Source organism: Corvus cornix, chromosome 5 (assembly GCF_000738735.6).
Source record: "Corvus cornix cornix isolate S_Up_H32 chromosome 5, ASM73873v5, whole genome shotgun sequence".
NCBI classification, from domain to species: Eukaryota; Metazoa; Chordata; class Aves; order Passeriformes; family Corvidae; genus Corvus; species Corvus cornix.
The window spans coordinates 56,371,826-56,397,529 of NC_046335.1; the positions used below are offsets into that span (position 1 = coordinate 56,371,826).

The 25,704-nt window shown below is 41.4% G+C and overlaps 1 protein-coding gene across 13 annotated transcripts in view; it reads right to left on the reverse strand.

The window, feature by feature from the left end:
• NAV2 (neuron navigator 2) overlaps positions 1–25,704 on the reverse strand; it is a 368,864-nt gene that overhangs the window by 134,868 nt on the left and 208,292 nt on the right. For all 13 annotated transcript variants that reach the window (XM_019293757.3, XM_010412648.4, XM_010412647.4 and 10 more), the window contains exons 2-3: positions 11,137–11,254; positions 7,844–7,896 (exon numbers count right to left, since the gene is read on the reverse strand). In XM_019293757.3, the coding sequence (XP_019149302.2) occupies positions 7,844–7,896; positions 11,137–11,254 (171 nt within the window). The remainder of the gene's footprint in view (positions 1–7,843; positions 7,897–11,136; positions 11,255–25,704) is intronic.

The following is a 25,704-nucleotide window of genomic DNA, read 5'->3' on the forward strand; positions in this document are numbered from 1 at the left end:
CTCAGTAAACCCACAATGAGGACAGCAGTGACTCTCACAGATGCATTATTTCCACCTTCCCTGGCTCCTCGTGGAAGACCCTTTTCTATCTGGGGCTCCCAGGCTGAAAGTTACGTGCTGTGCAATCGGGAAAAGGGGGAATGGCTTTAAACTGAGAGAGAGCAGGTTTAGATCAGACATTAGGAACAAATTCTTCCCTGTGAGGGTGGTGAGGCCCTGGCAGAGGTTGCCCAGCGAAGCTGTGGCTGCCTCTGGATCCCTGGAAGTGTCCAAGGCCAGGCTGGATGGGGCTTGGAACAACCTGGGATAGTGGAAGGTGTCCCTGTCCGTGGCAGGGAGCTCGGAACTAGGTGGTCTTTACGATCCCTTCCAACCTGAATAATTTAACCATTCTATGATCAAATCTAAAATAACACCAATATCTAACAAAGGTGGACTCCTTCCTAAAACATCCTTGAAATCTATATAAACCAGTATTTTTCAAAGTGCACAAGTGCTTAAAAGGAAGGATTGACACTAACACCACTCAGTGCACCAAGCGCTGGCTGCTCCCTGTCCCCAAACACCAGCTCAGATGTTGAAGGCTCTGTGTATCATTAGCTTGAATTTGCAGCAGGAATCCAGGATTTAGCGAAACTTGTTTAGAAAGAACCTCCTGCAATGCAGTCACTGACAGTTGCTCATTTCTAAAAAAGGTCCCTGGGAAGGGAGCTGCGGCCACAGCCCGTTCCCAGGCGCAGCGTTCCCTCCCCGCCAGGCTGACAGGCATGCTTGTGCCTGAAGGCTCACAGCTTCACCTGTTCCCAAGGGATTTACTCCAGTGGCACCAACACATATGTGCCCCCTCCTTCCTTGCACCTGGATCCTGGATAACATCTCCTACTGAAATTCCCCTGCATAACTGCTCAGAACAAGTGCAACGATACTGCTGGTACATGTAAAAATAGCTCTGCATAAAAACTAAAAGAATAAAATGCTCTAGATATGCACTACCTTTAATCATAGCTAATTAAAATAACCATTATCACACCGTTACAGTGTATAAGCAATGGCTGGAAATGAAAGATCTGTGACAAGACACAGAGACAAAAAGTTTATTTCTCTGGACTATTTAATTCTTTGTAACAGCTATGATCTGTTTACACAGATATTCCACAGTGAAGAGCTTATCACTACATCTCCTGTAAAAAGAAAGAAACACCCAGGCATGAGAAGTAATTTCCATAAAAATAGCCTTAATTCTTACAGCACAAAGCTGAAGGAGAATAATAAATGAATTTTTACTTCCCCCATCGTCAAATGAAATCAACCTAACCTTTTCTTCTTAGTTAGAAAAGGTTCTCGTCCATGATTTCCCAGTTTTCCCCTTTTATGCCAAGCACAGCAAGAAACTATGTGTTTGCAAATTATTGCATAGAAGATATATCTATGTAATAATTTTACATCAGTAATGGTCATGGCAGAAAATTATGTTAATGGTGCTTCTAGACTTTGGGGTAGGTGTAAATGTATAAAGCTGCAGACATCTCCATATACACATGTGGAATGACCCTGGCCCCTCAATCCCTTTGCTGTTTCACGTATTTAGTCCATATGGGGGGGTAGAACCATAGGTATTCAAAATGCAATAAATCCATTTAACTGCAAAATAAATGATCAGAGAATCTAATTCTGTCTTTACAGTGAAGCTTATATATTTCCTTTTTTCCATAAAAATTACTTTGTTGCTCTTTATTGAACCTCACAGTGTTTCAGAGACAGATGATGTACAAATTCTTGCATCACTGTAACGGGTGAAGAATTGAGAGTAGCCCACTGGGGACTACGAAGGTGAGCCATTATGGGAATGAAATGAGAGTGCCAGCAGCAATGTCTCCAAAGGCACCCTATACACCCATCCAAGGGACAGAACAGGAGGCACACACTGCCTTATCACACATCCCTGCATGCTGAAAGAGTTCTGGAAGCCTTCCCCTCCAGAAATGAAACAAATCTCTGTTTAGTGACACTGCCATGCCTCATGGCAGGGAGATGTACATATTGGCCTTTCCTGATCCGGTCCAGCTCTATTTATCCTGTTATTTTCTACACAGGATGATGATGTGGTTTTATTTAGACTGCAAGCTCTGCAGCACAGAAACCTCTGATCCAACCATGCCTATCATTTTACCATGCACAAATGGTAAGCATGGCAGTGTAACAACAGTCTGGGCATCTGGAAAAAAAGAGAGACAGTAAAATCAATCTTATCTTGGAGCAAGAGTCATATAAACTGAGGCTGAAGGACAGATAAGTACAAGCAACCTGGCAGATCATCTCTGTAGTAAATCATTCTTGTCTACATCACAACATGGGCTCATACACGACCAACAGAAACCCTGAGAGCTGAAAGAAAATGCTTTCAGCATTCCGGAACTTGCTATTTGGCCACGTCCCTGCACGGGCAGTTGCAGCAGCCAAGCCGGTGTCTGTCACTGGCCAGGCTGGCACAGCACTGGGGGATGTATTCCCCCTCAGCTGACCTGCAGCTGTGAGGAACTGCACCACAGGTTAGGGCCAGAAGATGCCCATCTGTTACCATGGTAACATCAAACCAGATTAAATTTCTAAACATATGCTCCTGGTAAGTTACAAGCTCCCCAGGCAAAGTGGAGGAAGTCTTAGAAGATGGGAAAGTTGCCTTTACTACATTTGCTCAGCCTTGGAGTTGGATTACTTGAGAATACATGGCTATATTTAACCCCTGGGATATGTTTCCAAAAATCCTACGCTAGGAATTCACAGAGAAAAAACGTGCTTGTGATGCTTTTGATCTTCAGCAGAGCTGCTCCCCTGAATTAGCAGCACATGCCCCCGGCAGCAGAGCCCTCTTTGGCTTTGGGGGGCTGGAGCAACAGCCTGGCAGATTTATTGCACCTTGCTATGGCAACGTTTGGACAACACTGGCTGTATAAAACTGCTCAAAACGTTTAGAGTGGGTACCTGCTCTCAAAGACCAGAGACAGAATTATTTTCCGTGAGAAAACAAGCAACTAAGAATTTATATTTTTTTTTAACACAGCAGCTCCCTCCCTTAGTGGGTATTACACACACGTAGATAGCTGCTCGGGTGATGCAGATGGTTTCAGCTCCTATCAGTCCTTCATGAATGTGCGAGCCCAGCTATCTCCTCTAAGTATGGGCCACATCACGGCAGCACTCACATTCATTACATCAATTCATTGAAGTGTTCTTGAGAAAAAGAACACAGAAATATGGACAACGTGCCCTACACACTAACTAGTAATGGAGATTTCAACATCTATGCTCTTTCGATAATCAAAGAAAAATTTAAAAATTCATGGAGCTGGGAAGGATCACACTGAGGAGGGAAAGTGGGTACCTTTTTCCAACAGCTGAGTTAATATTCTCAGCACTGCTCAATTCAAAACCAAAGTCCCCACCAGGGACTGGAGAATTTCCATACAAACTGTTCCTTGTAGGTGTCACGTACATTACAAAACAGCTCATTGTCAGAACACAAGAAATCAGTCAAATATTAAAATAACAGTCAAACTCCCATTACTGGAAGTAAGGTTTCCTTGAAAATTAAGTTACTGTACTGAAAACACAGCCTTCATCTCAACTTCCATAGAGTTCTTGGGAAGAAATGCTGGCTGTGACCCACACTGCAGTAGAAGATCCCTTATTTGCAAGACAAACAGCAGTAGGAAGAGTGAGTGATATTAGTTTACCACTACAGCTCGGTATCTGCATCAGAAAGAGACAACTCTTAAAAACTTCCTGTCAACACATGAGAAAAAGAAATACCTCACTTTTGCTATTTGAGAACAGATACTTATAGACACAAAGTGATCCTGAAAAATAATAAAGCCTGAGCACCAACCCACAGGCAAACCACAGTAATTTCCTCGCTTATTCATAGGAGGTGCTGTGGTGTTTGTTAAGCCTACGTGCCTTTCTGTTGCTCCAAATTCTTGTCTTGGGTGTCCCACAACTTCCCCAGACATGGGAAGATGAAAGTCTGGTATATCCACCCACGGATTCCCCAATTCTCTTCCTTTCAGCACGTTTCAGCTTTGCTATACTTGTACATGTATCATGTAGCATAGACAATTCACACACTTTGGGGTTTTTTATCATTTTACAAATGTAAGTGCTATGAACCTTTTTAGAAGAAGTTCATACATTCAGCACTTGCAAAGGCACCCACATCAAGAAGAATAATCTGTAGTACCCAGGACGGCAGGTACTAACCTCCCATATTCTGCAAGATGCCACATGTTAAACTCTAAAATCGTGCCCTTGAAGCAAGGAAGGAAAAAAAAGAAAAATATCTCTGTTTTTTTATAAACAAACAATATTAGCAGAAATAGCCCTACTCAGGTTTATTCCCCTAACTCTTCTTTTCAGAAGTGTGCAGGAGAGGAAACTGGCCTTGATTTATTGTCCGTCACCCAGTTATCAAGAACCATGCCAACATTTTCTGGGGTTTTATTTTAAAAACCCAAATGCCGCAGTGATCTCCAAATGTTCTTCGTCCCAGAGCCTGTGCTCCATACAAGTACATCCTCTATTACCCACAGTATTTTCTGCATCCAGCTGGAACTAATCATCAGAATTACAGGCTTTTGTTTAGACAAATATCTACAGTACAAAAATATAGAGGTTTGGGAAAAAAAACCCCGAAACAGATTTTTTGCAGAGGACAAGCTATAGAATAGCCTATAATAGATTATATAAAAGGCAGCCAACTCTTATCTGGAGCAAAGGAAGACAGGGATACTCCCCTCAGCAGAACAACCCAGACAGGATGATAATGGGAGGACAGGTTCTCACCTAAGTGATTTTTCACGGAGCCAGTGGGGTCCTTGTCATTTTTGGCACCGGGACGAGGTTGATAAGCACTGATGGTCCCACATGGTTCTGCAGTACTAAACTTCACTTGACAAGGCTTATTAGCACTGGCTTGGAGCCTGACAGACCCAAGCTGTCTCTAAAGCTCAGTTTGGGCCAATTTGCCTGATGCTCTCCAACACTGGGAACAAGGCAAAGAGGCCGGATCTGGCTCTGCAGAGAGCTCCCTCAAGTTTGGCATCACCGGCTTGGGACTGTGCCACATGGAAGCAAAGACACTTTTTTCCCCCCACTTCCTTTAATGGACTTGGGAAGACACAGATCTGGTCCAGCTTTCTAAGCTGATACACCTGGCTGGGAGTGAGCTGATTCTTCACAGCTCAAGGCATTGGAAGTCTACAAAGGGAAAAGAGGATGGTAGAAGGCTTCCCTCTGAGATCTGTATTTCTATATTCTAGATCTAGATTTCCCTCTGTATTTCTATATAATGACCAAAGTTAAATCTCCCTTTATTGGTGCTATGTTATTTTTTTTTTTAATCCCCCCAAATCTCCTCATCTGTGCTGCTCACCTTTCAAGCACTCTAATATGGGTAAGTGTCGCCATTGTACCGAGAAACGGCAAGAACCACGACACAAGTCCAAGGAGAAAATGGAAAATGGAATCATTTTATTAATTACAAGCTGGGTTATGTAACTTGGTTCGCAAGAGAACATGATATGATTGGTCACTTGACCATCTGCCTCTCAGAGTGATTGGTGGAATGTTCTGACACCCATTTCAAAATATTTTCTCTAGTGTACCATAACAGCTTGGAAAACAAGTTCACAGGTGCAAGATAAAGTCTTGGTTTACAAAAATCTCTACACTGTTTTCAGCTAGCTTGCATGAGAAAGGAAAACTTCACAAAATGCTTCAGCAGCTGGAAAATTCCTCTGCTCCTAGCTTTTTAGCATCCACAGATAAGGACACTCTTAACTGAGAGACTCATTTGAAAAAAGACTGGACATTACCTAGGTATCTGGATGGCCTTGCCTCTGCCGCCTCTCAGAGCCAGAGGCAGCAGACGCAAACACCAGTTCCCACACTCTGCAGGACCCTGTAAGCTGCATTAAGAGCATGCACTGAAGTGCAAAGGCTGAAGACTGCTGTACCTAAAACAAGCACTGTAACACGTTTGTCCCGGACCTGCCAAAGGGCCGTGTCCCTAAACACTGCAAGTAACTGCATGAACACCACCCCATGAAGATTCCTATGTTCTGCCTTAGAAGAACCATGGAATGATTTGGATTGGAAGGATCCTTAAAGATCATCTAGTTTCACCTTCCACTGGACCAGGTTGCTCCAAGCCCCATCCAACCTGGCCTCAAACACTTCCAGGGATGGGGCAGCCACAGCTCCTCTGAGCAACAACAGTATTTTTATAGTCAGATGACAAAGAGCTCTGTAAGCATGGGCATCCGATAAAAGCAAGCCCTAAGCACAATTCTCATTTTTTTCACATGAGGAAAACTGCTGGGGATGCCCAGCTGTGACTGCAGGTCTCAGGAGTGGGGGGGCACAGTCTCACTCACCTCACCCTCCTGAATGAGCAAGTGGAGTAACATCAGCGCAGGGAACGCAGACCAAATGCATCCTTCCACCCCTCTCCAGCATTCCTGACCCAGCACATGCCTCCGGCATGCCTCTGCTTATAACCTGACCCTGCTTCCATAAGCAACCTACTACATGCATCCCACAATCCAACAGAGCAATGCTTTCTCTTCATTGAGAGTAATGACTTGAAGTGACTTTTTTAGCTGCAACGTCCTGCAACTGGTTACAGACTCCAGTCCTGAATGAAATTCAGTTCTTCCGACACACTTGCGGAACATTAAATTACAGTAATTGTCAAGATTTCCTCATTATTTATACTCCAGACAGCTGCTGTGGCTACAGCAAGAACAGCAACCACCCTCTTCAAAGCAGTAAGAAGTAGCAATGATAAATCTTTCTGATGGCTTTCTTTTTACAGAGCGCTTGCTCCACAGTTCCAACAAGATTGATAACTTCCAACAAGCAACAAAAAGCCAGAGGAGAAGAGCAGAACAGAGTGTGGGTTTTGACTTAAGATGTCAAGCTCTCCTTAAATCTTTATTTCATTTTACTACATTGAGTGGCTGTGCTCATGTTGAAGTCATGGAGGTAGGGGCAGTGAGGAACAGTCATAAAAATAAAAAACATTAAAATAGCTGCACACAGAGAACAGATATCCAAGTGTTCCAAAGCAAGCATTTGCAATGCTAAAGGAAGATATTAGAATTTATGTTGTAGAATCACTTTTTCTCAAGATACAGAAGGAAGTAATCTTCTTTGAAGTATCATAAATTTTAAATGCTCTTCATTTGAATGCATTTTAAAAACCAGTTTCTTATTATCTGTGTTCTTAGTAAAATTCTGCTATACTTTTAGCTTCAGCAATACTCACAGCAGATATACTCTTGAGGTATTATATGCTTTTAATTTTCCTGGACTGATTTTTGGTTCCCTAGGTTTGAATACTAGATACAAGCAAGATACAAACCAACTTCTTATCTGTCAACAAGTTGCATCTTGAATTTTACTATTCGAATTTTTTTGTATTTCATGCATATTGCTCATTTATTTTGTTTCATGTCAAAAGATACAGGAACTCTTAATCATACTTTCAAATATCTAATTCCTTATTTCTCTACGTTTTTGTTTAACTACGTGGTATTTCAGAAATATAAAGTAGCAATGTAAGAATAATCTCGACTGTAAATACGTGATAAATTATAAGGCCTGACTCAACTACTGTGGAGTATAATGGGGCAAGAACTGTAATATTAATGTTCTGAAGACTACACTTTTAGTCTCACTACTGTAAAATTTTAATTAAAAACTGTTATTAAAAGTCTCAGACATTTAACTCCCACACTATCACTCAGCCACGCACACACAAACAACAGATCACTTTACTACTTACCATTTGAGACCTATTTTTTGGGCAGCCATTGATGTCTTCAATCTTTTCATTTGCTGAAAATCAAAAAAAAAGAGGCAATAAGGCAAAAAAACTAAACCAAGGGCATTTATTCCAGTGATTTCCTGAGCACTTGCTGCCAGCTCGGTAAAGGGGTTTTGGATTGTAGCTGTCCAGTCCAAGTGAATGTGTGAAACACTGAGAGCCACAAAAAGAAAAAAAGCAGCTGGAGGTCTCTACTGGGTCATGCCTCCAGAGACAGCTGGGGCAGAAGCCAACTGCTCTGACAACTTCTTGTATGGTGACAGGGAATTCCTTTAAACTACAAAAAAGATGTAAGCCCTGGAAGCTGAATCACTGCTGGGTGGCAAAGCAAGCACTACATACATAGAGATGTTAGCTTGGCAGGTGGTTTTTGCTTGGAGAGTGAATACAGGTTTTAAATCCAAATGGGAAATTTATGATCAATAACTCTAATAATTTTTTTTTCTTTTGTAAAGCACAAACCATGAAACAACTTTTCAAGATTCTTGACCATGGCTTACACGCTACCCCAACCTGCAGAAGAACACAGTTTCCAGCTTCAAGGTCAGCGTAAAACAATTAAATCCCTGAGGTGGATAATGTTTGCCTCAGAGTCTGAGTTTGCTCAGTTTCAGCTTTCAGCCTTGGATGCTGACATGACTGTGTTTGAGTCTGAAGAACCAGTTACAACCAAAGTTCAGTTTCCCATAGTTTTTTCACTGTAATAAAGGCAGGTGCTCACATCCCATTTGATTCATGCATTAAAGCCATATTTTGTAGCAGTCCCACATGTTCTCAGGACACCAGTCAGAACTCCATCACTCCATCCCACCCCATGGCTTCCCTCAGTTAGGAGGATTGCATTTGGCACATTATTCCAGTAGCAGTCATAGCCACGAGAAACAAAGCAGTAAGACAACTTCACTCTTGCCTGGTAGGTCCCATTTTACACATCCATGTCACAGTACACCTTTATCCCACAGCAATGCAACTAAAAACTGATGCTAATCTGAAAGAGACTGCAGCTAAATCCACAGTGCACTCCCCAGAGTGCTCCATCAGCCTCTACACGTGAAGAGCACACACTGCTTCCAGGAATGCCATCTCGGATTTAGTCATACAGAAACAAAGATGAATTCATTAAATCCCATTTTCCAAGTCCTGGGCACTATCTCTCACTTTAGTACCATGCAATATCTCCATCAACTAAATTTATAACACTTTTAAAAATTGAGAGCTGTATTACTATAAATTGGCACCATTATAATTACTTGAAAGGAGACTAATGAACTTGTGAATGAGCTGTCCATTGTTTAGAACACATCTACAGAGATACCTCTAAGTAGCCTCCAAGTGTATCTGCATTCATGGATTTCAATACAGCTACTATGTTTATATGGCATTACTAAGGCATATATTACTTACACATTCTTTTACAAGCTCATAAATTTTGAACTGAAATGAACCAGGATGCTGTGAATACATTTTAATTGACTTGCAAATAGCTACTTTTACACATAGCACACCATAACATTAAAAAAAACCCTCTCCTGCACTGCATATCAAAGCTTTCTTACTGTGTAGTTAGGAAAAAAGCTGGGATTTTTCAGGCTACAGATAAAACTGCTTCTGGGTGTGAAAGCCCTCCCCATCTTTGTGACAATGAGATGCAGCTGCCTAAAGCCATACACAGCAGATACAAATTACTTTTCTTCACTGTTAATTTGGAGGATTAAATTGAGAATGTTTAAATATGACCTTCCTTTCACATGAAAAATGTTCTTTGAAAAAGACATTCTTCCCCTCAAACTTCAACTTTGAAACCTTGCCGACCTTATCTTAAATATTAGCCAAAAGGCAGCTATAAAATGACCAAAAAAAAAAAAAAGCAGAAGTGATCAAAGCAATAATTGGTTATGTATTTTAGAAGGAATAATTTGAATTTCATAAGGGTTTTCACAAGTCAATACTCAAAGAGCTACATTTAAATATTTGGCAGAAATAGCCACGTCCACATTTTGATGGTGGTATTCTTGCACACATGCTCTAAGTTTCCTACAACAGTGTTAAGGCAGGATAGCTAGATAGGCATGAAAGGAATCAACACCTAACTGCTCCTGGGCTTCCAAAAATCTTTCCTATTAAAGGAAACGGATATAGGACGGAGCACTGTTCATAGTGAATACCTGTCAACACACACCAGTTAATTCATGGCCTGTTTTTACACCTCTGTAACTGCACAGCAGGTCTACAATGCTACTGAGATATAATGTTGCTCTCCAACAGAGAGACAGAATCTTTTTTAACATATCCCAGCAGAATCACTGGAAGATGTTTCACAGTGTCATCTCAGAACAGGGCTTGCAGATCCATATCTTCGAGGCAGGAACTAGCTCCCTTACAGCATCTCAAACACACACAAATATGCAGGCACTGATGTCCTGTTGTTCATTGCTGGCTTCTTAATTTGCATCTCAAATCTGTCATCCTGCTCCTAACAATGGTTGTCCTAATTCCCATTAGCGGGCTTTCCCATTCCATCAATCTCCACCGGCCCATGCGTGTGTTTTGTGGCATCCCCAGGACCAGATGGATGAGCCTCTGAAGGAACTAATGAAGGATCCAGGCCCAAGGGAAGAGGGACAATGCGCAGCTCTACACGGAGAAAATTGTTCAGAACTTTCATTGTCTAAAAACGCTAATGCACTAATTTAAGAGAACTAAAGGCTTTGGATAAAATAACTGAGCCTGCACTTGGCATTTGTCCTATTGTGATTTTCCTCATCTGAAAACTCGTTATGAAAGATTTCTTTTTCTGCCACATAAAAATTACACCCCTTCTCCTTTCCCAGCTGTATACATGGATCTTCCAAATCCAGCTGGAGGCAGGAGGTTCAACACAGGAGGCAATATCACTGTGAACTATATTCAGACCAGTACCCAAGAGGTATTAGGAATAGTGAAGGCTAACAGCATCCTAGCAGAAAAAAAATCTCATGAGTTGTTTTTGGTTTTTTTAACATTCAGCCATGTGGAGTAATACTGCTGTGTCAGGGGATTTTATCAGCAACATCCAATGTTTTTTTCCACTATGCTTTAAGACAAGGCTTTTTCAAATTAATTAGCAAAGTCTCTGAAGGAAAATGATCTACATAATTCCATGCAGTTTGATAGATTCCCCCCCACGCACACTGTGTTTGTGTAGAAGATAAAAGCAGGGATTGTCTGAGCGAGCTGGTGGATACTTGGCACAAACACAGAAAGTCACTCACCTACAACCTGGATTATTTCAGCTAGCAGGACTCCATCAGTCACATCTTGCTGTAGATCCTTTATCAATCTCTTGTGACCAGATTTTGCTAGGTAATGATTAGCCCAATCTGTATAAATCTGTTAGGAGACAGACAAACAAAAATAAACTGTTACTCATAACACAACCTGAAAAATGAGAATTCTTTGTTTATCTTGGTACCGAAAGGCTGATTTCAGATCACTGCTTTTTTCTTCCCTCTTTGAAACAAGTCAACAGCATTAAAATTCACGGCCTTGTGCAGATCAAGTGTTCAGCTTACTGCAGTATGGATTTTTCTATTCAGCAACCTGACATCAAAGCTCATGGCAGTTGATAGCAAACTCCTGAACATGTTACAGCTTGAATGGACCATCAGGAGGTCCACAGAATATTCCACAGCAGCAGTGGAATTCAAGGGATTTCAATTTCCACCCAAGCACTTTTTTTTGTATTTTCCCTTTGACATTTTTTCTTCATGGCTGTTACTGAGAAAATTTTAAAGGCTCTTCTCCCAAAAACACTTCCGGTAGGTATTAGCCATACAGCAGCTTCATTGTGAGGAAACTCCTTTATTGTATTACCAAAGAAACCTTTAAAGGTCCTAAATATCCAACAATTCTAACAAATTCCATCTCACAGGTTAAATAGGCCTATTAAATTGCTTTTAATCTGTTATGAAAACTTCCAGCTGTTGAGATTTATTTCACAATGTATTACCTGAAAACTAAGCACAACAAGCAGCCAAAAATCTCTCTTTAATTTGCACTAAGTACTGCTCATCATATGCCAGCACGACTTATTCAAGTTCGCCAGAAAACTTATAAAAATTTTTCATGCTAGGTAATCAAAAAGAAGCTAAATTGCTTCATTGGAAATTCTGCTTATGAATTAAATAACAGTATTCTTTACATAGGATAATATTCAAAATTAAGATTTCTTTAAAATCACCTATTATGTTCCAAAGAAATAGGGTAAAAACAATAAATATCAGGGTTTTACCCTTTTAAATATCTAAATATTAATGTTCACCCCTACCCTCAAGAGTGTCTAGAATATTGGAAACACATTCACCCCAGTCCAGTCTATCAGTAAGCAGGTGTAGATTCAACATGCTTTCTAGAGCATGAGCCATCCCAACCCTCCACAGACCCAAAAAGCCCCTCTGGGGATGACAAATGTCTCAACACCAGTGTGTGAGTCACTCTCCCAGAGGGAACAAGAGCATCCAGTGTCCAGAAGCCCAGGGAAAGCCCTCCCTGTGCACTGCCCAGGAAATACTGCTTTCCTTCACAGCTACTGATAGATGGAAAGACAAGAGCCCAAGGAGAGGGGTGGCTCTCCAGGTTGAACAACTCCAGCTTTAGGAGAGGTGCTGCAGCCCTCTGATCATCTTCATGGACCTCCTCTGCACTTGCTCCAGTAGATCCACATCCTTCTTACCCTGGGGGCCCCAGGGCTGGTCAGCGCAGATTCTCTAAATTACTGACCCACAGCTACTCGTTTCAGAAGCATCTCAAGCCTTGCATTTCCAGTGTGGTGAGGATGTCCTCCTTCATGGCAATCAAAAGCCAACTGCCAAGTCTAGGGGGCAAGTATTTGCCACAAGACAGAGGAACCTGGATATAATACACGGATTGTAATTTCACACTCCTCTTGCACTTGCTGCTTCAATGTTAATGTGATAAAAAGAAGAACAGAGGTTTTGACTAGAGCTACTTTTGTTACAAAGTCTTCATTTGTATTTTTTTTAAAACCTGTAAAACACAACTGGTAGCAGCCATGAACAAATCACTTAATATCTGACAGATATGCCCCTCTTTTCCACCATTTATCCTTTACTTTCCCCTTCACAGAAGCAGGATGTGCACTTCCTACGCCAACAGAGTCATGGACTTGAACAGAAAAACACACTGGAACACCTCCGTGACAAAAAAGCCCCACAGAGATGAAAAACATCTCAATGAAATAAAGGCTGAGTACATGAGTGATTTCCCCAGCTGACCAATAAAAGGGGCAAAAAACCCACGCTGCACAAACCAGACATTGTGTTCCTTAGCTCCTTTTACAAGAAAACGTTTTCCATAACAGGAAAACACTTTAAAAGATTCAACGACTTCAAGGAACTAGGATTGACTTAACCTACTTTTCTGCCACATGGTTTTAGCTTTCTTATCTAGGAGTGAAGACATATGAGGAAACAGGTTGCAAACTATTTACTTTGCAAGTGCAAGGGTCCACCCCCCCCACGCCATCCCTGCAATTCAGCTGACAAGGAACTTATCAAACACAATAACCACATTTCCTTTAATGGGAGGGCTGTGATGAATGTCCTAATTTATCACTGAAGGACTTTCAGAAAATTTAAAGTTATACTTTGATGCATCAGTTCCCTCCTGGATCATTTCCATGATGCAGATGATCATGCAGTCAGACAAATCCTTGGATCAGCCCTAGAGTAAAAACAGGAGCAGACCTCTCCTGGCAGAGCCTGAAATAACAGCAACAGCAAGACCTTGAGAGCTAGTTAGGATTGATTTTTAAGTCAAATTAACAGCATCAGAATGCGTGGCTGGCACTGCAAAACTGCTATCCTGTACCTGCTTCCTACTGCCCTAATTCCTGTTGCACCCAGGAACACCAGATCTTACATTCATACCCTGGAAATAAACAGAACTGCACCAAAGAAATCCCTCGACTCCCTTAAATCCTCCTGGTAAAGGAGACAGCTTGAAAAACCCCAAATACCTGCTGTCTGATTCACTCCCTATGATAACACATAAAGAAACTCCCTCTGACAGCAAATTATTCTTGTAAACCCCACTTTGGGTGCTGAAGTCAGCCTGTGTTTGGTATCAGAACTACAAGCAAAGTTTTTATGCTTATTATTAAATGCATACCAGTATGGAGGTAATATTTGTTTCTGGGGCATTTAAGGGTGTGGAATATTATTTCATTCCACTAGTTGATGAGGAAAGCATTTCACAGGAAAACACAGATATAATAAACCTGTGCTTCTCTTAAAAATGTTACTGAACAACAATATCTTGCAATATGCATAACATGCAAATTATTATTTTTTAACTGACTGGGCTGTATATTTACAAGCTCTGAAGCATTCTTAGGGATGCAGTATTACCCAGGCTTATTGTCGTAGCTCCTCACGGTCACCACTGATTTTTATGGCATGTATTAAGCAAATCATTGAAACTTTCCAGGATGTTTTCGAAACCTGTTTGTTGCAAGTCTTTGTAATGTACTACACAAATAGATTTCTAATGTTTCTTTTCCTTTTCCATACAAACAAGTGAAAAAAAATATAATTGCACAATGGCTGCTATTTCTAGACACATGAAATACGTTTCAAAGCACACTGTTTTCAAATGTTCAAGGCAAATAATTGGAAAAACAATAATAAAAGAAAACACTGCTGAGAAACTTTCCATTTTCCTATCTCTGCACATCCATTATGAGTGCTCCTCAGGTATTTTCAGCAAATGGGTACAAAGTCACATTTGAATATTCATGTGAAAATTACCAGTCTAATTAAAATATAAAAATCTTGTGATAAGAAATATTCAACCCACTACAACCCAAGAGATATTGCCTTATTCTACACACCAGCACAGGCTTTTAAAACTTTTCAGTGATTCCACACAGTATGAAAATCACTGGAGGCAACTTCATTACTCTAGCTACAAAAATCCAGTGAACATGGTGACTTGGGCATTATCACCAAAAGCAGGTCTTTGTGTCCAAGTCAGGCTAATGTTTAACTCGGGTCTAAGTCCCAGCTTTTGTTAAAGGTGGACTCAGCTGTTTGGTAGCTTTTTTTCCTCTGTAGTGTATGATCTTAGGAATCCAATCATCTGGGAACAAATTAAAAACATATGTGAAAGACTTTTTTCTTCTCTCTTTTTCTCTCCCCCTTTGATCCACCAGATTTGAATTAAGAGTGTTACAGTCAAGTATCAATTTTGGAAATATTCAGTACATTATGAGTCACAGCTGAAACACTAAAAAGTAGTGCAAAAAACAGTGAGGTTTGGAGAAAAAAAGAATCCAAATTCGAAAGATTTTGAAAGCTGTCTGTAAAGAAAAAGGCCTAAACACTGTCTTCCATCAATAAGATTGAAGAATTTTGAAATTCAGTGGGGTTTCTCCCCACTCCCCTTTTCTTAGCCTCACACCTACTTCTTTAAAGCACATTTCAGATGAGAGAGGAATCTTGCTTTCCAGCTAGGAGACCCCTGAAATTTCCTGGCACTCGAAGCCTCTTGTAACATTTCTGGCTGTACTGAGAGAACACATCCACCACAGCCCAGCACACCTCAGCCCATCTGCCCTGTATCTGAACACTGCATCAGTACAAAAGGTGCCTTTTGCAGAATTGGTTGTTTGTTCAAGCCCACACAGCCACCCCCAAGCACTTGAAGAAGGCTGGGGAGCAGAAGTGACCAGCAAAACCAGGATACAGACCATGAATAAAGTCATGGGAGCAGTGAATCCAGGAAGATCCTTTAGAGACCCAGTGTATCTGTGGGGCTGCAATTAGGTTAAGGTGTCAGGTATTATCATGCACTCCAGGGTCTCCTTTAAATGGAAACTACCTGATGTTTTTGCCTCTGAGTCAGCATTCTGAAATACACTCATGAAAAGGAAAGGATTCACATGAAACTACTTGAAAAGAGTGTCTCTCTTCTACTAAAGTAGAAAAAATGCCTGAATCTCTTCCTTTTACTCATTTCCACACACACACAAAAATCTAATTATAATCAACGCCCAAGTAAATTTTCAAATCTTTCTTTCCTTTTCCCTTACCATGTCAGTTCTGAACTAATCAGACTCCATTTGTTTTCTCCGAATAATTACCATGAATCAGGCTCTCATGAATTTGGTAACAGCTGAAGAACATCTTTTTGACATCATGGAGCATAATTAGAGCAGAGCAAGGCTTTCTTCATGATTGAATAGCAGGGTTAGTCACATCGATGAACTCCCATTCCAGAAGAGCCACTACAATGCAGTGCCTGTGCTGCTGCTAACCACACCACACTGCCTGCTGAAGTTCACAGGGAAAACAAAAAACACTCCAAGACCTAAAAATAGCCATCCCATACTGAGATGATCCAAAGGGGAATGCCTGCAGCCCTTACAACGCTACGGGGTTTTGGAAAAGCCCACGAGATACTCACTGCTGCCCAATGTCATGGGGCTTGCACATGTGGAGTCACGAAATCCCAATTTTTGACTGGTAACACTAATTGCAGTCTCATGCTGATCCATGCCACAGTCCAACACAGTGATCTCATTAACAGATACCACACTGCAAAGCCCAGAGCTAAATAGCTAAAGCCAAAGGTTTAGCTGAAGAACTCATCCCTCTGAAGCATCTCTGGCTCCAAGGGAGCACAGGAAGGATAATGGCTATTTTGAAAGAGCACAGAGATTATAGCCCTGACAATATTTCACTGAGTTACTGCCAAAAGGACAACAAGGAAGCACATGGTGAAAAAAATTAAAAATCAAGTTTAACAGCATTTGTCACAGACCTTTTTTCAAAGATTTCTTATAATTTGTGGCCTTAGTTGCCCCTACATGCTTCTTGAATCCTACAGAAGTCTCTATCGTACATCTGTACCATAACACAAATCCCACTACAAGGACAGTGCTGACTCTTCCAGAATGAATGAAGCTTTGCACTGCTATCCAAAAAGACTGCTTCACGGTTTTTTCCCCCAATACAAGTTCTTGCAAAACAAAACAAAACAAAGGCTTAAAAAGCAGGCCAGAGGACAGATAACGTGTGCCCACATGTCTCTGTGATAATTTAAAGGTATTAGTGGGCTTTGAGCAAAGAGTTCTGTCTGCTCCTTCTCTTTAAGGATACAGCTGAGGGTATGTGGACAGTAGAAGCCAAAGCAAATATACATGGTCCTTAGGGGCGCCCTTGAGCCCCCAGTAATCCCAGCTCAGAAGGAAAGGAGGCAAGCAGTGAATCACTTCTCTCTACTCCAAGACACTGGAAACATCCTGACAGCCAGGATGGGAGCCTGGAGCTTTGTCTACTCAGTCCTACCAAGCACCTTGGCACCAAAGCCAGCAAATAAAGGGAGGAAACCATCAGAAACTCCAAGACTGAGGCAGTGATGGGCTGAATTGCAGGTGGATTCCTTCCAGCGGGCAGGTGAGACAGCAAAATTACCTTCCTGGAATGTCACTGTACAGAGAACAGGCCAGGTTGCATGGGGCTTTGAGCAACCTGGTCTCAAGGAAGGGGGGTGCCCCTGCCCATGGCAGGGGGTTGGAATGAGATAATCTTTAAGGTCCCTTCCAACCCAAACCACGCTCTGGTTCTATGATTTGCAATCCCCTAAAAACAGCTGTCACACACACATACACATATACCTACTAATTAACGTCTAATGTGATGCCAGTACTCTCAATTACCTAAAGGGCTGGAACTTCTGAATTATCATCAACTACTGAGAACTGAGCTATAACCATCTGTAATTCCCATTTGGTTCCCACATTTCTGGGGAAACAGAGGTAACTCTGGTTCTTTTTTTCATTTCTTAAGGCAACTCAACTAAATTATTTATTCTACTCAGATGTGCAAGTGTTTGTTGCAACTGCTTTGAATTATTACCCAGTTGGTGGGGGATATTCTTCTGAATATTACATTTTACTGGACACTTGTGTACATTAATTAGCCTTTGAAAGTTAAATAGAGAAATGGGTAATTTAAACACCACTGGGACTATTTCTTTCTCTCTCTTTAAAGCCTTATTCCCAACTGAGGAGGGCTTTTCTCATGCATATGACTACTATTCAAAAGCAATGGGCTGGCTCACAGCACACAGAGCCAAGCATACGTGTCAATTTTAGGAGGCTTGCAACCTTTCCAGGAATAGAGCCTTGGACTGTCCACACTTCAGAGCAGGCACTGAGTTTGTTTAGAGCAAATCTTTGATGGATACTAAACAGTCATCATGCTTTCAATTGCCCAGCTGGCACCTTTCCTACTCTTACCCTACTGAATATTTTACTAGATTTAATATAAAAGAGGAGAAGAGAGAGAATTCCTTTTTTCCCCCCGCCCCGTTGTAAAGTTTCTAAACCCTGTTACTGACAGGTGCTGCCTACACAGAGGGCTCAATATTCCTCACCAGAGCAGCATTTTGCTCTGCACCAGCCTCGAAGGTGAAGCAAGGACAGTGATTGTGCTGGCATCCGGCACACTGCGCTCTCAATGCTCCCATTATCCACGCTTGGCCATATACAAACCCCTGTCAAGCTGGAGCCACACACACCGCCAAGCAGGTGGCTGCTCTCTTGTTCCTCCTTGCAAAAAAAAACCCATGAAGTCCTGAATAAAATGAGATTGCATTCACACCTGCACCGATTCCTTCACATATCCCAAAGTGAAACAGTTTAGTTTGCTGAGCTGATCAGCAAAACCCATTCCAAGTCACATTTGGCCACAGTGAAACAACTGAATTGATCTCACGCCAACAAATTATAATCTACCTCAGAGAACAAAAGCAACAAATGCACTATTTTTTTCCAGTGTTTTCTAAAAAGTCACCTGAAGTGCACAGCAAGTTATTTTCAAATATCACAGTTCTCATACACAAAACAAAGCCATTTACATCTACTACCACGCACAAACAGGGACAGAAAAGGGCTTATCTGGAAAGGTGATACATATCTACTCCGAAGAGAAACCACAGAAAATCCTAAGAAGCTGCAGAAGAAAGGGAAAAAAAACCAAAACAAACCCAACACTTCTAAGGCTGAAGTTAGTTACTGTTCAACAGCACCAGTGCCATGATCGAGGAGCCAAGAGCTGCTTACTGTTTTATAATGGTCACAGGAAAATTTACTTCTCCCACGAACAGGGACCTGGAAGGTCATACTACTTATTGGCATATTTAATGTGAATATATTCTGCTTGAGTCCAGCTTGCTCTTCCTTCTCAAGGGGTCCACAGTTAAATGATTATATATATGCTGGCATGTGAAGCTTGGGTGGTTAATTTTAGCTGAAGACACGCATGCACAGTGCTCAGATTTCTGACACAGTCACACTTCACAACTCCCACTCCTCCTGCAGCTCTTCCCTTACACCCCCACTGCTCCCTTCTCTTACTACTGTCTCTAACAGAGTTCCAATGTTTGGCATCAATTTCAAACACGGTAAGTATATTTTATTTTATTAAAGCTATTTACAGCAAGAATAAAGTTCAGCAGGTCTTTTGTGTTGGACACCGTAGGCATTAAAAGAATGATTAAAGAAATTGTTGGGGTTTTGTCTATTTTGTTTTGTTGTTGTTTTGGGTTGTTTGGGGCTTTTTACACAATCAGGAGACTTTCCACCTATTATAGAGACAACTCTCTTCATGTAAATGCTCCTAACATCTATGGAAATTTATGCTCTGAAAGGAAACCCAACACTTTGCACGACAAAAAACTCCAGGTACACCCTTTTTATAACTTTGGAGCATTCACAGTATTTGAACGTTTTGTCTCACAAACGCAAGCTAAAAAGCATCAGGCTGAATGAGACCTGGAATGGACACACATAGCCTGGTGCAGCAAGGGCTGCCTGCCCTCTGGCAGGACCCCACCATGTGCAAGTCAGCCCTAATTCCATGGTCTGACCACTGTTGCTAGCATTCCTTAAAAATACAGAGAATTGGCACTTGTAAGATGCTTGGCTGGAATTCTTTATATTAAAAAGAAATAACACAGCCGATGTTGCCAAGGTGAGAAGCAAAGGCTGCTTCACCTCCCCTGTTGCCAAGCTGAAGGATAGATGCCTGACATTTTCACTGTTGATTTTTCAAAAGGCACACTCCTGCCAGAGTCAAATCCGTGCGGCTCTTTCAACTGCTCCATGAAAAGCAAACAGCCTGGGAGCCACAGTGTCTCCACATCAGCTCTCCCCCCAGCAAAGCCCCCTCACCCTGGCAGAGGTGGGTGTTTGTTTTGGGGAGGGGGAGGACGAGTGGGGCTTTGATGGAGTTTGAGGAGAACACGATGCACCGTGACACGAAGTAGCTGCTTTACCCAAACAGCTCAGAGGACCGAGGCTCTGATGTGCTCAGGACTGCGCTGGGAGCTCTGCTACTGCACCAGGCTGAGTGTGAGAAGTGGGGAAGTTTGCACGTGTTTCCCCCACCACTGAAGTTTCCTGACCACTGAAGACGGGAGAAGGATCCAACTCCAGGCTGCTACAACAGCCTTAGAGCTTCTGCTATAAGCACCCAACACTCAATGGGATCAGTTCCCAAACCACCATGTAGCCTTGGCACACTTGGCTTGTGACAGTAAGCAAGTCTTCTAAACTTCTCTAATAAAGACAGACTCATTTTCTCTCTTTGGAAAAGGTATGAGAGACTGTTCCAAACAGCTGCTGTAATTTCATTGGTATTTTTCACCTGGGGTCACAAATCTGTGTGTTTGCAGTATCATCTCCTCTGGGCAGAAAGCCATGGCCGCAGGAGGGATCAAAACAGATGAACTATCACTGCTGGATTGGACTCTGAGAAACAAAGGGCAAGAAAAAGATTCCAAAAGATAATAATCTGAAGAAGGCTGGAAATGGAACTTGATTTGCCATGTAGCATTTTAAGCACAAACTCACTCGTCTATTCCATTTTCTCTTGATTGCTTAGAGGATTAATTCATCAAAACAACATTCACAGCTGTGAAGCAACTCCAAGTAAAAGTAAAATTGGTTTCTAAGGCACATGATACTAAACCCTTTCAAATGCTAGCAGTGAACGGAGATGAAAGTTATCTGATCCAAACAGCGAGGCCAGGAAACATTGCAAAAACTTTTCTTAATTTTTAACAAAATCAGTTTGCTGTGGGGATTAGGGAATTACAGAAATTGGCCTTGGTCTCACACCAAACCCTAGCCCTCTTTTAGCCAAGAAGGACCAGCCAACATTCCCTTTTGGGTCTGCTCAGTGCTTGATGGACAAAAGTGAGACTTTAAATCCAGGGACTGGGTAGGCTCAGTCCATATCAACACTGAAGTCACCAGCCAAACATCCTCCTCTCCCACGAACAGAGTGTCTAATGCCACTGAAAAAAGATTAAGTCATCTGCACTACCCTCCTCACTCTGTAAAATGTAATTCAGTTCAGTGTCCAAGGCTTTTCACGAGAGGCAATGCCTCTGAAGCTGCCAGAAGCTGGCGATAGGCAGCGCTCTCCGACACTTGGAACGACATAAAGCAACAGGCAACCAACACATGGATGAGAAACCACGGCAACTGAGTTAGGAAGGCCAACAACCTATTCATCTGCCAAGCAAGATCAGTGCAGAATCTGGAGATGGGAGGAACGAAGAAAGGAGGAAACAAGACCCAAACTTGAGCAAGGACTTGACCATATGATTTTTTCAAGCACGTACTCAAGTCTCAGTTGCTGAGCTCACATTTAACTCTTCTGAACAGGAATAACAAAGTTGGTAGTTAAAGAATTACATATTAATTCCATTATTTCTAAAGCTTATTGATGGTAAGAGTAAGAATGAGAAGGAGCCAATTCCCTTTCCAAAGACTTTTTGTATATTCTACCCATATTTCTATTTCTAATGCTCCTCCTGCTCTTGGGCACTGTCAGAAATGGGACAGTTGGCTAGACAAATCTTAGGTGTGACCTACTTTTGGAAGGCCTATTTTTATTTTAAGCTGCATTTTAAGATAGTGAAAAATATTTTGTGACAGCTGAGCATTAATGTGTGTGGCAAAGACTCCATCCCAAAGATGTACAAAAAGACTAAGAATCTCAGAAGGATACAGCATCTCCCATTAGAGCCACATTATCCCAAGAGCTCATCTTCCTCCTAGCCACCAAAATAAACAATCCTTCAGAAAATTTCAGATACTTTTTAAAAACTTAACGACTGCCATCTCTCCAGCATTTTTAAAATCTGGTCCTCACTTTTCAGTAGGGATAAATGAAATATTCGTATATATATTTGCATCAACATAAAGATGGGGGGATGCAGCCCGCACAGGTGTCTGGCCCTAAATGTTTTGTTAATGAGATCTTGGAAGTAAAATTCTTGCATTTGAATATACCAACAACCATTTATGCATAGGTGGAAGCATTTTTGGGTTTGTTATGTCATTCACTATACTGCCACACAGCCCAGAAATCAGGCTACAGCAAAAAGCTTTCTGCATAGCTGGGACCACAAGGGGTTTGCCATATTTTACAGGAAATAAGGTCATCTTTATAAATTGTTCCTGCTAAGCATTTACAACACAAGTTGTTTCTTTTTTTCCTTCCCCAAACAAAAAAATAAAGTGCTGAATTAATTTCCACACACATAACAAACCTAATCTAATGGTCTTGCAGTCGGCCATCTGTTTCACAGATACAAATCTAACTGAATCTTCTACTGACTGATAACTTTCTAAATTAGATTAAATTGTCAATGCTGACCCTGCTTCCAGCTTAGTTCCTCCTGCTTCCATTTAAAAGGCTGGGAGTGCTTTCTGCATCATGATCTATATGCCAATTAGATAGAAGAAAATTGGCAATAGTTAAAGCTACACATTTGGCACTAGATCAGATTTAAAGGGACAGAGAAGGGCAGTGTCCCCAGCTATGATGCAGACTAAGGGAATATAGGAAAAAAGCTCTAGAGCGCAGATGTTATAGAAAAAATTTTAGTTCCCCCTTCTCCACTACAGTCTGTGTCACAAAGACCTTTTCAGTGAAATGTACTTGTATATTTATAAATAATTAAGAAATACCCCTCCTAATGGGAAGGAGCAAACTTCTGTACCTAAGTTTAGCTTAGCACTACATTAAAAAATTAGTAATTTTATCCCTAAAGGCCACGTACAGACAGGCTGGCCAAGACCCCAGTTACCAATTCACTGTCTTTGGCATGAAGAATGATTCCCTGCATGATACAAGAGGAAAATTCTGCTTCTTCACTTCCCACTGACCTTATGCCTTGTTGGGGAAGGAGGGAGGGGGGATGCTACTTCTATCAGAGCCAGCTGGTGTGGGCACTGCTGCAGGCAGGATGCTCACAGACTCGGTAAACCACTGGCCTGATCTCTGATGGCAAATCCTATGCTCCTAATTAGAGAGGTTCACTAAAGTGACACCAGCCTGTACTTTCATGGATCTGGTAATTAAAATCAGTGCTGTGGGGTTTTGCTAAAAATTCTGCAACTGAACTTTTAACACCTCCTTCTACATTTAAAAAAAAAAAAAAATCCAGTAAAGTAAAACTTACAGCAGACTAGAATTAATAATTTAAAAGTATATTTTATGGTTGATCAAGAAATGACAGTACATGCACAATTCCCACAAGTACAGGAGGTTTGGGCATCTCTGTCTGGGAGTCTCCTCACACAGCCATCAGCCACTTAAAGGCCTCCTGTACCTTCCTGAAAAAAATCATTCAAGCAAAAGGAACAACTTCTGCACTGCTCCTGAAGCTTTCTTGAGAAATATATATATAGCACAGTCCTTTAATAGAACTGCCACGAGGCAGATCAACTGTAGGTTTCATCTATTTCCTGCAGTAAGAGTTTTAACATAAAGATATTTAATGGGAATTTCCAAGTCTTGAACAGCATGACCTACACCAGGCTAAGACTATTATCAGTTCCTTATGATTTTTCTTCATACATCCCTTTTTAAAATGCAGATGGTTGAAATACTTCTATTATTATTAATAGTCCTTCAACAATTACATGTCAGGAAGGAGGTTGATCAAAAGACCTGCAAGCTCTGGAAAATTCCAAAAGCACAAGGCAATGACAGCAGCCTATCCTCACTGGGGCTTCCATCACTCAAATTCCAATGTAATTTTACACACACCTACACAATCCCTTTCTCTGTTTGACATCCTGCATTTAGTTTTCTATTTAGTCCTGCTTTTGCCTCAATACCTACACCTAGGAAAGTGTTACTCCAGCAAACTTATGTTGCTAAAATTAGCTGAGTAAAAGGTTTAGTGAGAAGAAAAACTATATGGAATTTACAGGTAGTAAACTCCTGCAACTAATCCTTGTGGTCATTTTACTGGGATCCAGAGAAATCAAACATTTGACATCAAACTTTTTTTTTTTTAAAACTTGGTAAATGCTTATTTTTCCTTCAGATGAGAACATTCACTTTGATCCATGCTATTAGATGTGGTCAAATGTTCCCACAGGATGCAGATGAAAGCCCATCTATGTATGAAACTAAGCATGGTTTAAAGTAACATCAGATAAGAGTAGTGGCTTAGCTGCAGATAAAATCAGAGCAATTTACTGGTAATCATTTGGAGGAGAGAGCCTACCGGCACAGAAACATCAGTGGGACATCATCAACATCAGTTATTCTTTTCTGCCTGGAGCAAGGGTTGGAGGAATGCAGAACAAAGAGCATGTTGCCAGTTTAAAAAAAGGAGGAGGGGAAAAAAAGTGTCTTATGCACCCATATAGAATTTTGATTCAGAAATTAACCACCGGTATTAGGAGAGGAAAAAAAGAAAAAAGAGCTATCAGGACTGGCTGCCGATTTTCCTGGTCAAACAACTGATATTTACGGCATTCCTTGCCCAGTTCTCTGTTAACTACAGTTCAACCTGTACAATCCTGAAGCTTTAGAAATAGGCAAAAAAAAAAGGGAAAACAAGAAAACTGCAACAGCTGATGTAGCACTACGTTAAGATTTTAGGTTACAGGCCATTTTTTGCAAAAGGCAGGTTAAGAGAATCATCTAAAAGTTGAAATTGTAACAAATTAATTAGGCTGTGAGCAAATGGTTGAGTTGTGAATTAAAACTAAAACTACCATTAGAACAAAGTGAAAGAAAAAGCAGCTCACCACTTGGATTTGGGGTTGGTTGATTGTTTGTGGTTTTTCTGGTTCTGTGGGTGTTTTTTTGTTTGGTTTTGTTGCTTTTTGAACAGCAGCAATTCTATTGCTGAATTTCCTACTACTGTAATTTTTGCAGTGTTTGTTTTATACCTTTGGCAACACTTTCATTGAAAATTTTGTTTATGCAATCCCACAATGATTGGAGGTTACGAATTACTCGTTTTTATCTCTACAAATAACCTTCCCAGATACGTCCTGCAGGTTTTCTCCCGAGCCATCACTGCTGCATTCTTGAAGAGCAAGACTGCTTGGCATTAGCCTTTCACCTGTGGCTGCATCTGGCCCTAGAACATGCACAGCAGCCTCGGCAAAATGACAAATCCTTCCAAGGACTACAGGCCAGTCACGTCCTGTGAACATCAGGACAGATCCAGGCAGCTGACAATTAGTGAGTGGTTCTGGGCCTGTTCCATCGCTCTCAAACATGGACATCATGTTAAGGAGGTGACACCTCCAGGCATGAATCACAGGAGTGCAGGCTTGTCCCCATCAGAGTGACTCTGACACAAAGGCCAATAAAGAGAAAACATCTTACTGAACTATATTGGAGCTGGCAAAGGCAGCAGCTGCTCTGCTCCACAGGTCAAACTGGCGTTGGGAAAAATGAATCCTTACAGAAATTACTGCCAGCTCATCCACT